The sequence below is a fragment of the Mustela erminea genome, chromosome 3 (assembly GCF_009829155.1).
Source record: "Mustela erminea isolate mMusErm1 chromosome 3, mMusErm1.Pri, whole genome shotgun sequence".
NCBI lineage: Eukaryota > Metazoa > Chordata > Mammalia > Carnivora > Mustelidae > Mustela > Mustela erminea.
In genome coordinates, this window is record NC_045616.1 from 61,727,122 (window position 1) to 61,743,702 (window position 16,581).

Below are 16,581 nucleotides of genomic sequence, written 5' to 3' on the forward strand. Positions count from 1 at the left end.
GTACTGGTTGGGTGAAAAAGGGAAAGTGGGTCTGCTACCTCATTGTCACCTTGTATGGATGATGCGTGTTTCCTTGTCTAATTCAGAATGGTTCCAGATGATAAAACTGAATCAAGGAGAGGGTTAACAATCTAATTAGAAATAAAGACTGAGCTACCACCGCAAGTGGATGTCGGGAACGTGCATGTGTACACACCTCGAAGTAAAGAAGGAATTCATTCATGGGCTGTCCACAACCTGATAAAACCTGAAAGATCAGAGCTACCCATTTAGGAAATCTTTGGAATAATTTATTTAAGACTTTTTCCCTCTGAGGTGGTTAAAACAGAGTTGTTGCCTTGTCAGAACTTTAATAAAGTTTGGGAAATGACGTGGAGAGAATGCGAACGTCCACGGCCCTTCCATGCCAGGTGTCTAAGCCGGTTGAAGCCGTGTCGTTTGCCGCCCGCTGATGCCTCCCGCCGCGCTGTACTCCTGCGTCTGAGCACCGGTTTGTTGTGACTCGCTCTTTCCCGGTCGAACGGACATCCCCCCACCCCTGCCGAGGGCTTCCACCTGCGCCCAGAGCTTCCCTGGCCTGCCCCCTCAGCACCCGCCCGGGTCAGGGTCTCCGCGTCCCGACCTGCTCCTCCGTCGGCCAGTGTTCTCGAAGTTGTTTGTGCAAACCCGGCTCCGGACGCGGAGCGGACGGGCGCGACCCGGGAGCAGCCCGGTAGCCCCAGCACCCCGCGCGGCCGCCCCGCTCCGCCCTCCCCAGCGCGCCGGGTTCCGGCCGCGCCACCCGCCGGAGGGAGGAGGCCGCGCGGCAGGCGCTGCGCCCCCTGGGGGCCGGGCGGGACAGGCCTGGGTGCCCCTCGGGGACCGGCGGGACCGCGCGACGGCGTGAAGGCTCGGCGGCGGCCACTTCGGGCGGGCGGGCCGGGCTTGCAGAGGAGTTGGGCTATTTTGTAACTGCACCATCCACCCAAGCCTCATTACCACCTCTTAATGAGACCCCTTTACTCCGTGACGTGCAACCGCTCCATCTCATTAAGGAAATCGCTCTTCAATGCTGATTATTTTATTTGCAGCCATAATTATATTTCTTTCGGCTAAATCACGGTTTAATCGAGCCCACATGGAGGGCAGCAGCACTAATTACGGCGGGGGATGCGGCGGCGGCGGCGGCGGGCGCGGGCCGGCTGGGGGTGGGGGCGGTAGGGGGTGCCCGGGCGGCGGGCGCGGCCGGGGGGCCCGCGGGCGGGGAGGGGCGCGGGCGGGGGGCGGGGGCCTGGGCTCAAACACAACAACTTATTACTTCTAATTCCCCAACTGTCACCAAATCACCTGCACGAAACAAGAATCTAATTTGTTAAGCTGGCATGTCTGCAGATGGAAGATCGATCTTCTCTGTAGATTTCTCTAATTGAGTGAATATAGACGCCCGGAATTAGCCGCACTCGGGCTGCGGGGAGGGGGCAAGGGAAGGGGTGTAGAGAGAAAAGAAGGGGAGGGAGGGAGGGAGAAGAAAGCCGAGAGGAAGGGGAATAGAGAGAAGGGGAGAAAGAAAGAGAAATGAGGAGAAAAAAGAAATAAAGCAGACGCAAAGAACGGAGAAGAGGGAGAGCGGAAAGAGAATGAAAGAGTGGGAAGATGAAAAAGTAGAAAAGAGAAAGAAGAAAGGAGGAAGAGAGAATACAGGGAAGAGGAAAAAAGGAGTGAGGAAAGAGGAAACAGGAAAAGCAAAGGCAGATGGGTAACGAAAGAAGGAAAAGACAGGCGAAGAGGAAATTCTATCTGAGGAAGGCTCATTACCTGTAGAATTATATCCCCCTCCCCTATCCTACCCCCCAAAGTCTAAAATAGCCAGAGAAACCTAGCCCCAGTGTCAGTCGTAAGCTGGGACTAACTGCTTAGGAAAAGGAAAAGCTTGGGACGGGGGAGCCCGGCTGGGAGCGAGGGGTGGGGGGAGGGGCGGGCGCCGGCGGCTCCAAGAAATGGCTTACAGAATTACATTTGTTTTTCTTGTGATTTTATTAAAAGTCACTCCTCATCTCCAGAATGCGTGAAAATATCTACTTTCCACTCAGATACACCGCATTAACTTGTTGGAGGGGAATTTGTTTGTTTGTCTATTTTATTTATTTGCTAGCTAAGATTGATGCAGTCTTATTAGCGCTATATCTAGTTATAGAAAGAGATAAGGATGAGATGTTTTTCTTTTTATTCCAATTACTAGCCTTGTCACCTAACTGAATAACTGATATATGATTATTTATCCTGAGTAAATAGAAATCAGAAAAGCAGCGAACTTAACACATATAAATAAAATCTCTGTGTGGCTTATTATATTTCGTGTGGCTAATTGGGGCCATTAAAATTACAGGGCTAAAGGCAAAAAAAAAAAAAAAAAAAAAAGAGGAGATACGGAATCAGGGGGCGTGTTCTGATCTGTCATTGTTTTGTGTAGAGCTTTCCGCGTTGAAGGCCGCCGATTCGAATTGTTAGAAGGTAATGATAGAAAAAAAAAATAAATAAGCGAGGGACAGGCCCCAGCGCCCAGAAGAGTCACACAGGTGGACTGCATGGTTATAGTTTGCAAATTCGAATGTATGGGAAACTGTTTATTGCAGGGGGAGGAAATTACGTGGAGCTCCTGTATCGCCACAGGCTTCCAGGAAGGGTAGGAAATCAGACAGCCTCTTTCCGGGCGAGTTTTCCGCTGCTCTGTCGCTCCCGGCACAGCCCCGCGATTCGGGTGAGCAGGCAGTGGATACACACTGCTCACACAAGCGCTCACAGAAGTACACGCGTCACGAACACGCAGCCCCTGCTCCCAGAGCTTAAAAAGAAACAGCCTGGAGTATGGGTCCTTGGCTTTTAGTTCATAGGCTGGGGAGCCCGGGTCATGTAAAGAGTTTTTGCGGCCCTGGGCTCCCGCAGCGACATTAAAGGGACAACCCTGGCTGATTGCTGCCCAGAGTCTCTGAGCTCGGGAGCATGCAAGTTTGGGCTTGCCCCAAGCCAGGTGGGCTAGGGGATAGAGGCCCTCAGTTTGCCCTGGTGAGTCGCTGCCCGCTGGAGAGCCCTGGAAGCTTTCTCAGTGGCCAGGCAGGAGTATTCAGCCAAAGCCTCTTTGGCTGTGGTCTCTTTTGCCGGGAACCCCAAGAGAGTTCTTTAATGCACAGAAGTGTAGAAGTGCCTATCACCCTTTCCCAGAGACTTGGCTGCCCTCCCAGATCTCCTTCCTTCCACGCACCCCATCCTCAAAATGAGTCCCTTCAAATGAGCCATACATCAAGCAGTCCCAAACTCTAGCCTGGCGAGATGTGGACCACTGACCCCTGTCCCCCGCGATGAGGTTTGGGGCTGGGGGAGCTTCCATTCTGGCAACTGGGGTAAGAGATAGGAGAAAATGGTCACCATTGTTTCAGACACGGTGGCCTTGAGAGCTTCTTGTTTCTTTCTTTTTTTTTCTCGAATATTTGCCCCCCACCCTTTATTCTTTTTGAGGTTCTAAGATAGGCCTGAGGAACGGGATCTGATTTGTCATTGCGTTTGGGTTATTGCATATCTGGAAAAGTAAACAGGATTGTTCAAGTCACTTGATTTGTTTTCTGTAAGCAAATAATACCCAAAAGCATGGCTGTAATTTACCACGAATTAAAATTGATTCTTTTCATCAGGCAAGAAAATAGGAAAATGTGAGATCGTTAATTATTGAGGGAGGCGCTCCTCATTAAAGGGAACAATGTTACAATTCAGCATTTAATAGCAGGAATGTGAATAATAACGCGCCATATTTCAGCCCACTGTCTGCAAAGAAAAGAGAGCAGTTTACAAACAACCCAAGCAGCCGAAAGTTACATTTAATAAACACCCGAGATTTCTGTAAGTGGAATAAACAATCAGGGAGCTGGGCACACTACCCAATTCTTCAGGAGCACCTAGTATAAATTTTTATTCTTTCTGTCTGTCTCTGTCTCTACAAAAGATTCACAATGAGCACAGAAATACAATTAGAGATAAAATCAGAATTACAAACCTAATTAGCATAAATCCATCATTAGGTCACTTGCTGCCAGGATTTCCCACCCCATTCACCTCCCCATCCAACTATACTGTATTTCTAAATCTTTCTCTGGACCAGGATGGCAAAGCAGAAGAGACACCCATTTGGTAGTCGCTGTGCTTGTAGTTTACATAATCAGCCATCAAGGTTTTGATTTAATATATATATACATATTCCAGAAAGCCCATTCTCTCAAAACTACAAAGTTCTCGGGCTGGGTCTGGGCGCTCAGCCGGTCGGGAGACAGAGCGGTTCCCCTGGCCTTTAAATGGTCTTTGTGCTTCGTTAAAAAGGAGAAGCGGAAAAGAGGAGAAAGCAAAAAAAATGATTTCCCTGTGCATCGCCCCTTGGCAGGCTCTTGTACAAAATTCAATCTCTATTTTTTATGAGAAGTAAACTGTCTAAATAAATTTTATTAGGGGCAACCAATATATTTTCTGGTAGTTCCCTTTGTTCCACTTCTACGTGTGTGTAACAATCTAAAACCTATTTATTGAGGAAAAATCACTGGATCCGTCATAGAAAATCCTTTTACTTTGCTTTGAAGTGATTTCTGAAGACATTCTTGTCATTCCGAAGATTTGGGGGCCATTGCGCTAAAGCCTCGCCTTGTTAGGGACTTCAGTTCCCATGATCATGTGGGAAATGCCTTAAATTATCAATAGCAATGGGCCTGACCGGCACTTTCCCGGCTGCCCCAGGAACGTGGGAAGATGACGGGGAATAAAACTCTGGTAAATACATCTCAGGCGCTGCCCAGGTGGATTCAGACTTTGGCCAGAAGGAGCTGCTGAGAGGAAACCGGGAGCGGGGACGAGCATTTTACATCCAGACTATTGTCGTTTTCCTCGCCACGCCTGCTGGCAACCGGCTCCCGACATCCGGCTCCAGCTCCAGCTTGCACCCTCCCCACCTCGACGCCCCCACACCACCCCTGTCACCCCCTCCCACTCTCAGATTTCCCTTTCTTTTTTTCCCCCTTTCCTTTATCCCTACCCCCCCCCCCCACCAAGATGCTTATGCTCTGAAGTCTTGGAAGAAATGATTTAGTTTGTTTATACTGCTATAAAAATCAAGACCAATAGAAAAGTCATAAAATGAAGCGGGCTATCAATCACGCCGCAACATTGTTATTCAGTGGTTACTAACAGAGATGGATAATCCTTTGATTTCGTCCCATTGTTATTACTCTGATGTGTCTTCACATTAACTATTACACATTTATTTATCGACCTGAAAGATACAACAAAACAGAATATACGAGCGAGTGCGTGTGGGAGGACGCTGCACGGCCCGCGGCTGTTCTGGGAGTGGCTGTGGGAGGAGGACAAGAGCGTCTGTGTACACCTGAGAGCGGACTCGGGGCCCCGCGCCCTTCTTCTCTCCCCACGTCGCGGCCTCTCCTCCCTCCCTCCTGACACGGTGCACCGCCAAGGCAAAACGGGCCTCCACGGACTTGCCTGTTTGGAGGAGCAAGGGTCAGCTCCCAGGCACCCCTCTCTCTTGCTCTGACACTTCTGCCCACCTCTGCCCCAGCGCTCGGGGTTGGGAGCCCCTGCAAGTCCCTCCAAGGTGGACACAACCCCCTGCGAATCCCAGCAACGTGCCGCCAGGTGCGCACTTGGGAGCCGCGTCCAGGACGCACGCCGCCCCGCCCCAGGCCGCCGTCTGGCCTCTCGCCTCCAACGCCTGGCGCCGTCCCTTCTGGATTTGGGGTTTTGTTTGGGGAAGGGGAAGGTTTTACTGGAGGGACTTTATTTGCCTTAGGTTTAGGCATTCTCCTTCCAATCAAGGCTTTCTCGAAAGGACGCTAGGTGTTTGCGGAGCACCCTGGGGGCTTCCAAGCTTGCCGCTGCCACCCGGGCTCCGCCAGGCTGCTATCCTCGTTCCCGTCGCCCCGGCCCCACACAGGCCGTGTTGGCATCAGTTGCGGCGGCCGCTGAAGCTCGGCCAGGCCCAGAGCTTCCGGGGAAGCCGTCTCCGCAGCTTGGAAGGAACCGCCGTGGCTGATGCCCGGCAATCACGCGTGTGTGCATGTGTGCGCGCGCGCACGTGTGTGTGCATGGGAGGAGGGGAGCAGGCTGCAGGAGAGAAGGAGGAGGAAGCACAACTGCCCCAGAGTTCGCCTTGCAGCCTCCTTTGTCTCCTTGCTCGGTCCCTGTCACACATGCAGCTAAGGACACACACACACACACACACACACACACACACCCATTCCTCTCGCATCTGCTCTCAGGCAGCATTTCCAATGTTTTGTGTAAGTCAATTGGACGGCGAACAAAAAAAGCCATTTGCTCGGTATTATTTAAAACAGACTTCATAGGACCACCCTTTTGTGGAAGCTTTATTTGCACTAAATGAATAATCTTAATTGCATCACTCTCGAATTAAAAATCAATGTTAATCAAGTTGAGAGTAGTAAATATCAGTTTTCATTGTGCCTGGGTAGAGGGCATTTTTCTTGTGTTGCAAATAAAAATACAAGTCAAATAACTTTAAAAGGGCATTATGTTCTGCTACAAATACAATTGAAACGGATTGTTTAGGAGCAGATCAGAAATGGTACAGAATTTTGCACTTAATTTCCTCAGTTATCATTTACAATAAGAACCTCTGGGCTTGACAGCCAAGTCTAAACAGTAGTAAATTAGTACAAATTTATACTGATTTTACTCTAATAATCGTAATAAAAGCTTATAGATTTGGCACTAATTACATAAATGCCTAATGATCTTGAAAATTACTCTGGTTAGAAATATATTACTAATCTAAACTTTGTTGTTGGCTGGCTCTGAAAAATCAGAACATTAGAGATGGTTCGCTTCACTTGTGCAAAGCACTTTAAATTGTTCAAGTAGTTTAACATATTCAAGAAGAAAATAAAGAGCATTTAACTTTATTTACAGCCATAAGTGGAATTGGGAACCGAGCTGAACTTAGAAACTTTGACCGAAAGAGCAGGATGTGGGGCCAGGATGCAGGCGTGGGCCGGGCAGAGGAGCGGGCTCCCAGCGGGAAGGGTGCAGAGTGTACGAATCGGCACTCTGCTCGGGGCCCTGAAACCGACTGCGGGCCCAGGAAGCGCCGCGGGGGGAGTCTACTCCTTTTTTCCTCTCTAGGCCTGCTGAGGGGGTGGTACTCTTTAGAGACGGGGTCCCAGCCAGGGGCATCTGTACCCTAGGCTCAGGCCTGCTAGGCGGCCGCGAAGTCTAGGCGCGTTCTAGAGGCCGCGCAGGGCGCGGGTTGTGCTGCGTGTTGGCAGGCCCCAGCCAGCAGCAGGCCAGGGTGGCCCACAGCGCGCGGGCGGGAGTGACTCTCGGGTCACGCGGGGGTCAGGCAGTGCTCTGTCCCTTGGGCCCGGGAAGATCCTAGTCGTCAGAGACAGAGCTGCACCTTGGAGGGAACAGGGACAAGGAAAAGGAAAGGTGTGCCTGGAGAAAATCGCGAGAAGAACCAGCGGAGTCCGGGCCGCTGAGCCCCGGGCGAGGCCGAGGCGGCCACCGCTGCTGTAACTGCTGCTGTCGGCTGGAGCTGCCAGGGCAGCCGCCACCGCCTCCTCCGGGCGGGCGCGGGCGGGCGGGCGGGCGGAGTGGGGGACTCTCCCGGCGCTGACATTTGCAGGCTGCCCTCCTGATTGGTCCCCTCGCCGAGCTGCTCACGGGTTCATTCAACTGTTAAGCACCTCCCCGTCTCTCTAAAGGACATTATAATGCAAGAAGCCCCCTTTTTAACCACAAACCGAATTTTCTTTCATTTAGGTGATCTATATATATCTATATCGTATAGCTTATAGCTTATATCTATTTTAAATAACTTAAAGCCGCTAAAATTTGGGGGGGAACAGCTTTCGCCCTGGAGCGGTGCGCGATGCTGTCTCACGCCGACCTCCTGGACGCCAGGCTAGGTGAGTGCGCGCCTCTCGCCCGGGCAGCCAGGAGAAGCCCGGGCAGGAAATTGTCAATTTGTTCCTTATTTTACCTTAATGCGCCCTAAATGGACTAATTTCTTTAAAAGTAATTGTGCTGCATTAAAGTTTAATTTGATTTAAAATCGTCTTTAAAAAAAAAATCTATGGAATATGTAGATCCAAAAAGGACTAGGGAAATGTTGTTACTTTTTGTTTTTCCTCCCCCCCCTTCTTCCCTCTCCCTTATTATTATTAAATTTTTTTTTTTTGAACGGCGATCTACCCTGAGATAATTTGTTCGGAGGTGTTTTTCTTTCTCTCTCTTCCCCGCCTGTTTGCTTTGATTTGGGATTTTTTTTCTCCTCCTTTTTCTTTTCTCTCTTCCACTACCTCCTTCTCTACCCCTCATCTAAGTATGGTTGAATTTGTAAAAATCTGGCATAAAAGAGAAGTCGCTGCAATCGAGGCGGATTTTCTATGTGTGTTCACTGAGAAAGGAGAAAAGCCAAATTCATCCCTACAGGCATCCCCGCCTGCAAGGGACTCGGCGTTGACAATATCTGAGGGGAACGCGCCTTTTATTTCTCCGGAAAGAAAAGTTGAATTCTCTGAAGTTTGATTCACTATTCTGTCTATAGAGTTTACTTGTGTTTCCTTAATGCGGTCTGGGTTGCTGAGCTCTGGGTTTCCGGTTTGGGAATCTTTGGTGATGGATGTGACTCCATTTTCCAAACACTTTCTCTGATTTGAGGGAGAGGCGGAGCTGATTTGGGTTGATTTCAGAGGGTGGAAAGCTTGGAGAATTATTCATCTTCCAAAAGTGAGAGGGAATCGGCTGAGGGCCGGCGGTAGAGTTCGCTAAGCTGCCTAAGCGCAGGTGAGGCAGCAACCAAGAAGTCGTTTAATTTTCTTTCTTTCTTTTCTACCCCCTCACCCCCACCCCGCCTACCCCAACCTGGTCCAAGGTCCAAGGGGCTTCGGGAGTACTGTTCATGAAAGGGACTCGGAGGCACGTTTCTTTGCCGGGACTGGGCATGTGCTGTATACTACGGGAGCTGGCTGCCAGGAGAGGGGAAAGGGTCGGGAGATGGTATTCCAACCTGGCTGTCCAAATTCTGGGGGACCTAGCTGAGCATCCCGGGAGTTTCCTCTGTAGGGCGAACGTGGGCGCGGAGGGAGCCGAGGATGGGGCTGAAGGAGGACCGCGAAGTGAAGACGGTCTCTCTTGGCATCGCCAGGAAAGTAGTGACCGCGATCCCCTTGCCTCCTCAGGTATGAAAGATGCCGCTGAGCTTCTGGGCCACCGGGAGGCGGTGAAGTGTAGGCTGGGCGTGGGGGGCTCCGACCCTGGGGGCCATCCGGGGGACCTAGCGCCCAACTCCGACCCAGTCGAGGGAGCGACTCTGCTGCCCGGGGAGGACATCACTACAGTGGGCTCTACGCCGGCCTCGCTGGCGGTGAGCGCAAAGGACCCGGACAAACAGCCGGGGCCCCAAGGCGGCCCGAACCCCAGCCAAGCCGGCCAGCAGCAGGGCCAACAGAAGCAGAAGCGCCACCGGACGCGCTTCACGCCCGCGCAGCTCAACGAGTTGGAGAGGAGCTTCGCGAAGACTCACTACCCCGACATCTTTATGCGCGAGGAACTGGCGCTGCGTATCGGGCTGACCGAGTCCCGAGTGCAGGTACGCCGGGCTTGGGCGCGGGGGCTGCAGACAAGGAAGGGCGGGAGGATATGGGCAATAGAAGTGGGTTCTTTTCCTTGACGGGGTCCTGGGCTTGCGCTTCGGCTGCCTGTGAGTTCTGTGGACAAGCAGGGCCCCCTTCTCCCACCAGTAGAGTCACATTCCCACAGAAATGCCTCAAAAGCGAAGCCGGCGTTGTTCGACTGTTAGGTCGTCTCATTCGTCTTGACTGAGAAGGGAAGCTCCGAATCTCCCAGCCTCCGCACCTCCCAGCCTCTGCGTCTCCCTGGCGGCTAAGCCGAGCGCGCACCTCCACTCCAGCTCGAGTTATTGACAAGTATTTCATTACCCCCTAATGAGTCTGTGTAAGGCGTCTAGATAAATGCGGGAATGCAACAGTTATCCAGAAAACTTGAAAAGGGAGAAAATAAGACATAATGGCACCAAAAAAAAAAAAAAAACCCCAAAACAACAAACAAACAAACCAAAACCAAAAAAAAAAAAAAAAAAAAAAAACAGAAAAAAAAAAACACAAATTAGGTTCACCGTGTAGCTTTATTTTCCTGAACATCTCCCTCCCGCCGCTCTACGACAAAATACCCCGAGCTTTGAGGTTTGCAAAGGTTTTAAACTTTGATGATCTACCAGTGCGCTGAGGGAGGCTGAAGAGATCCCCTACAGTCTCTGAGCCCGGGTTTCCCCTAAGGAAACTGGGAGGAGGGGGATGAAGGCTTTCTGTTGTAGATATCCGATCTGAAGAAAGGACATTTAGGACAGGAAAGATTGACAGGTAGTAGATGAAATCATTACTGATCCCTTGTTCTCGTCCAACCACCCTCCAAGTTGTAAATTATATATAACTTATAAAATCACACCTATAACTTTTCTGAAAATTAGGGGAAAAAAGTATAAGCCCAGTGAATCTCAGATTTTTTTTTTGGCTTCTTAGAAGAATGAAAACAATATATCAGATATTTTATGGACAAGTGTGGAGGTGAAATTCCAAGTCGCTAAGTTGGTCTTGAGCTATCCAGGGTTCTGAAAACCCTCCTTTCCGGCCTCCGATGTGATATTTCTGTCATGTTGAGTATCAACTATAGCTGTAGGTGCTTTAACAAATTAAGTTTAAAGATATCAGTTCCTTTATATTTGATCTAAGAAGTAAGAGGCAAGGCTGTCCATAATCACAGGGTTGAATATTTCTGTCTTTGTGTGACATTTTAAAGATAGTCTAACCTGGAAAAATAGCATATGCTTCTGTTCTAAATAGTCAGCAAATGGATATTATCATTGGGGACTTAAAGTGGTCAGATTAATACAGAAATAATCAAGGTATAATATAGATTAACATTTTTACTCAGTATAAGTCTGGATGGTTTCATTAGTGAACTTTGGAAGCCCGGAACCATGGGCTGTTGAAATTAAACACCCAAAGAGTGTTAATTGCATTGTGCAGATATATCCTATTGTGTAGATATATACTATTTGTTTTTTAAAAATTTTACTTACCTTTTCTTTTGAAATCTGAAGTCGAGTCCAAACCTGAACAGAGATACACAATTTCAATACTTCCACTAAGGCTAATGATAATACTGGCTTGTTAAAATCTCATAAGTTCAAAATTCATAAATTTGCTTTTTGTCCCTCAAGAGAAATACTACCTGATGATTTTTGTTTTAAAGAGTAAAATGCTGTTGCTTAACCTAGACATAGTGGTAATTAGTTTAAATTAAAATAGAACTTAGAATCACAAATAAAATATAATTGGACAACTGACTTTATGAAAAAAGAAAATGAGGTCTATTAAACTTTATTAGGTCTTCCAAAGGTTAATGGCAGTGATTCTTTTAATATAAAAAGTTGTAAATGAAATAAAATACAAACTATGTTATAGAAAGTTATTTTCAAAAAGTACACAAAAGAATAATCAAGAAGAAAAAGACAAAGTACTTTAATTGTTCTAGCATAATGTTCAACAAAAGATAATAGCTTGAGGCTGCTGATAGGAACAATTTAATAGAATGGCAATTTCAATATTTTTAAAAATAATGTTTCATAGTTTAAAAAGTAATCAGATCAACATAACCTTCTTAATTAACATTTCAGAATGATTAACATTATGTAATGTAATGCAAAAATAATTTATGGAAAATGTATTTACTTCACAATTCACTGTACCATTGCTCCTTGACCAAATTCAAATTAAATAGTAATTGGTTTATGTTCTTATATGATGAGTCCTTCATAGTTTTCTTTATAGTTAACAGATTGCCACACATTCTTTTCAGTATGTGGGCCACTGCACTGATTAAAAATGATCTAAATATTTAATTTATTACAATTGTATGTTTTTAAAGATACTTTTTAATTCTAGACTAACTGATCCAACACACTTATTTTTAATCTATATCTGGTATATATCATACTTTTTAAGCATTTATAAAAGCACCTCTACTTACATGGAGGCCAATTCCATGTCTGATATCGCTCCCTTTTTCTGGCTAGTGTAATAAAACCATTCCTTTTATAGCATGCCATTATTAGAAACCAATTTCAGAATTATTTATAACCTGGAATGGCTTATTAAGCAGCAATGCGAGAATCATGCAAATTACGCGATCAAATGCAATATAATAAGCATAATCATTAGTCTCTAGCACGGATTAATTAACTTTCAATATTTTATTTACATAAAAACCAAATCAGTGAAATAACTTCTGCACAGTCAGGCTTGCCTTTCAATATTTTATACGAACAAAAATAATGTGCTGTAATTCCATTGACCGTGTCCCCCAGAATGGCCCTGTCACCTGCCACATCTTAATAGGGGGACAAGCTGAGAGTATTTTCTAGTTTTCTAATGGAATGAGAAATTGCATTTTCTTCCTCTCCCAGCACTATTAAAGTGTAATGAATTCGGCCCAGAGTTCACGGCTGGCTGATCGAAATGAACCTGAGATCTCGGCTTTAATACAGCTCCCCAGATTTCCTCCCAAATCTTCACATTAATCATTTGCTGGATTCCAATGAGATCTTCATAAAGCGTTTGCTTTGAGGGGGAAAAAAGTAATATTCTCTCTTTCTTCCTCTCTTTCTCTATTTCTGAGCCATTTATAGTTGGGGAATTAAACGGGCTATATATTTTAAAATACATTTACAGTATGTCTATATTACTGTAACAGCAGATATCATGAAAGTGGATTTTTAAATTCCAACCTCCATTAGATTCTCACTGTTGTATTAAGCATTTTCTGAGAAGAGCTGCATTTCAAACTGAGTACAAAGTTGGCTCGTGGCTGCGGTTAATATATTTTCTGCAGTTGTCATCTGTGCATTCTCAAAATCTCCCTTAGGTTTTGCCTGCATTTTAATCCGTCATGCTCTAGTTTTCAAGTGGAAACATTCACATTTTAAAAACATATGCATCATAGCTTGGAACGGAGGTGCTCAGACCCCATGCAGATTTTTTTCCCAACCCCAGTAAGCCATGAAACATAAAAAATTTTGTAGCCATCATTTGACTACTAACCCTCAAACATAATTGAGCACGATTTTTCGATTATCCCTATAATATTTAGTTCTTTAACAGCTGTTCTTTTCCACCTGTGTCTGAGGTTCAGAAACCCTTCTAGTGGGTGTGTTTTACACTGAAATCCTATGGGGCAAACCTGCCCCCTTCTTTCTGCTGCTTCTCTTCCCACTCCCCCACAGATGTCCGCCACCTTCCTCCTTCACGTTCCAAACATTCAAACATTCTCAGGACTCATTGACACTTTGTAGGATGTTAGGAACCAGCCTTTATAGATACCTTTCAAAATATATCTGGGTGTGGAATGTGAGATGGGACTCTCACCTAGACACCATCCCTGTCTAGGGTTTCAGTCAGTTTACCTCTCCCCATTCCAGCCGTGGATGGGGAATGCAAAGTGACCTGTGGCCGCAGGTCTCCTTGCCGTGTTTTCCTTGGCTTCTGTGGGTTACTCTCCGCTCCAGGCCACTAACAGCTCAATTCGCTGCCGGCAGCATTGATCCCGGTTACTATCAAGGGCCCCGCAGTCTCATTAATCCGTTCTGCCACCAACTCAAAGGGCTTTAGCAAGTCAGGGACCCTGCATCTTTATACAGTCTGGAACTTGGGGTAGGCAGAAACATGGCAAATGGGGTAGAAATCAGAGAAAGATAATATGGTGGGCAATGGTGAGAATGTTGTGGCAGGGCCAGGCCCGACCCAAAGATAGGAGATAATTCTAGATTGCAAAGCCGTTCACACTGTTAAGCGTACAGTGTCTCCACTTGCATGGGTGTAACACATCTCTGTGAATAGCTGGCTCGCCAACAACAGGTCAGTTACGTTCATACTCATGACCCTTTATCTTGCAGAATAAACGCTGAACATTAGCTTGGATTAACAGATGAATGGCCTTTTGGTCACGAATACGGTCAAATTGCGTTTGCCAAATTCTAAGAGGAAACTCATCAGTACCTGAGCTGTGTCTCACATCATTTGTATTTATGCACAGTAAACCTCCACCTAACTAGATGTTAAACTGACAGCCTGCCATGTCGGTATGCTGCGAATTATTATGATGATTTTTTAAAATATCGAATAAAAAAAATAAATATCAAATTCAAATATAAGGAGACAGGGGGCTACCTTGGTCAGGCAGGTCTGACATCTTTAAGAAGAAACTTTCCTTCCCGTGGTAGCGAATATGACATTAATAGGCAAATTTGTTTGGTAAGTTCAGAAATTCAGGGTTATTGTGAATAAAGAATGAGTAGAAGGTTTATTTTTATTTGGAGTATATTTTATCAAACACATCTCCTTTAAAAAGATATGTGGCTATTGGATCTACGCAATATTAAATTTGATTCATTACTAGTGTGAGCTTTAAACCTGACCTTTAATTTGTAGTCAGAAAATTTGCTTTCAGTTACAGATGAAACAGGAAACAGAGAGGGGGGACTTGCGGAACTGGAGGCCCTATAGCCTCGTGTCCTCAGTAAGTTTCTTAAAATAGACTGGCAAGCACCAGGCTCTGGCAGCAGATTCCAGTGTATCTGCATAGCTCAGATAAAAGGTGCCGTTAGAGGGGTTTGAGAATGAGGCAAGGAGACTTGTGGCCGAAGCACCAGTCGCTGGGAATCACAAGTCACGGTGGCGACCCAAACAACACCGCAGCTCAGTGCCGCTCACTTTCCCACATGGATCACTATATTAACCTCTCCGCTCTGTCATCCGTGGCGTTAGGGGTTTTCCTTTGTCTTTCGATTTTGAGACCGGCTATGTCATGCACAGCCTTTCATCAATTTCCAAATTTCCAGCGTTTCTGAAAATTCTATACCCCATCAGTGTTATAAGGCACGCTATTAAGCCACATGGGTACACATGTTTATCTTCATTTGTACACCTGTGGGTCCAATTTTGACACATGCCTGCCTGCAGACTTGTGCATCTAAGCAGTGCACAGAATGTGCCAGCATGCTGGGGCGTGTTGAACGCCGCGCGCGGTGGTGTGTTCGCACCGAGTGTAGGAGCGCGGGGGTCACGACTACTCAGGACCCCGGTAGTGAGCGCTTGCTGAGTGCCCCGGGCACCGGTTTTCTCCAGCTGACCAAGAACCGCGGTCTCTGGCTGGCCTTGGGGGCGCGTTGGGTCGAAGGCGCTTGTTCCACCTGGGGCAGGGTCTGACGCAGGTTTCTCAGGCTCAAGCCCCCGCCCCTCCGGGCCGGTCGGCTTGCTGATAGCGCTCTGTCTGTCTCCCGCCCCGCCCGCTCCAGGTCTGGTTCCAGAACCGGCGCGCTAAGTGGAAGAAGCGCAAGAAGACCACCAACGTGTTCCGCGCGCCGGGGACGCTGCTGCCCACGCCAGGCCTGCCTCAGTTTCCGTCAGCCGCCGCCGCGGCCGCCGCCGCCATGGGCGACAGCCTGTGCTCCTTCCACGCCAACGACACCCGCTGGGCGGCGGCCGCCATGCCGGGCGTGTCACAGCTCCCGCTGCCGCCGGCGCTGGGCAGGCAGCAAGCCATGGCGCAGTCGCTGTCCCAGTGCAGCCTGGCGGCCGGGCCGCCGCCCAACTCCATGGGCCTATCCAACAGCCTGGCGGGCTCCAACGGCGCGGGGCTGCAGTCGCATCTTTACCAGCCCGCCTTCCCCGGCATGGTGCCCGCCTCCCTCCCCGGCCCCAGCAACGTCTCCGGCTCGCCCCAGCTCTGCAGCTCCCCGGACAGCAGCGACGTGTGGCGGGGCACGAGCATCGCCTCCCTCCGCCGCAAGGCGCTAGAGCACACAGTCTCCATGAGCTTCACTTAATGCAGCCGCGCCCAGCCTGCTCCGCCCCCGGCGCCGCCCCCAGGGCCGCCCCGAGGTCCTTCGGCGCGCGCCCGGGCCCCAGCTCCCTGCCCGGGCCCCGGCCCCGGCGCCCTGCCCCATCCCCGCCTGGCCTCCGCCACTTCTCGTTTCGTTCTCTCCTCTCTCGTTCGCTCTCTCGGGCTCACCCCAAGCCCCAGCCCGCGAGGCCTCCCCTCCGCCTGATTTCGCTCGCCCCGGTCCCCTCTCCCCCGCCCCACCCCCAGCTCCTCTTCCCGTCTCGCTTAATCTTCCCTGGCCCCCTTCTCCCGCGCCTCACCCTACCCTTCGCAGCTACCCACCGCCACCCGGCTCGCACGTAGCGTGCTCGCGCCCTCCTCCCAGCCTTCCGACTGGCGGCATTCTCACCTACACCTTCAACACGACGCCTACGACCCCTCGCCCGCCGCCTCCCCTCGGGTCCCTTCTTAACCCGCACCTCACACCCCTCCTCCCGAGCCCTGCAAAAAAGCATCTTTCCCGCCATTTTACTTACCAGGGAGTCGACTCAGGATCTGAAATCAGACACCAATGGACTGGTTTGTGGGCAGAAACACACACACTCGCACTCTCGCTCACTCTCAGACACTACA

At 48.8% G+C, this 16,581-nt stretch overlaps 1 protein-coding gene and 1 long non-coding RNA gene across 3 annotated transcripts; one reads left to right on the forward strand and one right to left on the reverse strand.

Moving 5' to 3' along the window:
* Positions 1-268: 268 nt before the first annotated feature.
* LOC116585593 lies at positions 269-749 on the reverse strand. The gene is made up of 2 exons (XR_004283712.1): positions 623-749; positions 269-480 (listed from the first exon to the last, which is right to left on the reverse strand). It is a non-coding gene; the product is annotated as an uncharacterized LOC116585593 (long non-coding RNA).
* A 6,937-nt stretch (positions 750-7,686) lies between these two features.
* Positions 7,687-15,977, forward strand: OTP (orthopedia homeobox). 2 transcript variants are annotated; one of them, XM_032335892.1, is made up of 3 exons: positions 7,687-7,955; positions 9,231-9,640; positions 15,422-15,977. In XM_032335892.1, the coding sequence occupies exons 1-3, from the start codon at positions 7,919-7,921 to the stop codon at positions 15,950-15,952; spliced, it is 978 nt and encodes a 325-aa protein (XP_032191783.1). In that variant the 5' UTR covers positions 7,687-7,918; the 3' UTR covers positions 15,953-15,977. The 2 variants fall into 2 exon arrangements, with proteins under 2 accessions (XP_032191783.1, XP_032191784.1); XM_032335893.1 differs by lacking the exon at positions 7,687-7,955 and adding an exon at positions 8,784-8,835.
* Positions 15,978-16,581: the final 604 nt, after the last annotated feature.

Excerpts from the sequence above, each read along its gene's own strand:
- OTP (XM_032335892.1), top strand. The coding sequence starts at position 7,919 with ATGCTGTCTCACGCCGACCTCCTGGACGCCAGGCTAG. Across the intron at positions 7,956-9,230 it reads CCTCCTGGACGCCAGGCTAG|GTATGAAAGATGCCGCTGAG; the intron begins GTGAGTGCGCGC and ends TTGCCTCCTCAG. Across the intron at positions 9,641-15,421 it reads TGACCGAGTCCCGAGTGCAG|GTCTGGTTCCAGAACCGGCG; the intron begins GTACGCCGGGCT and ends CGCCCGCTCCAG.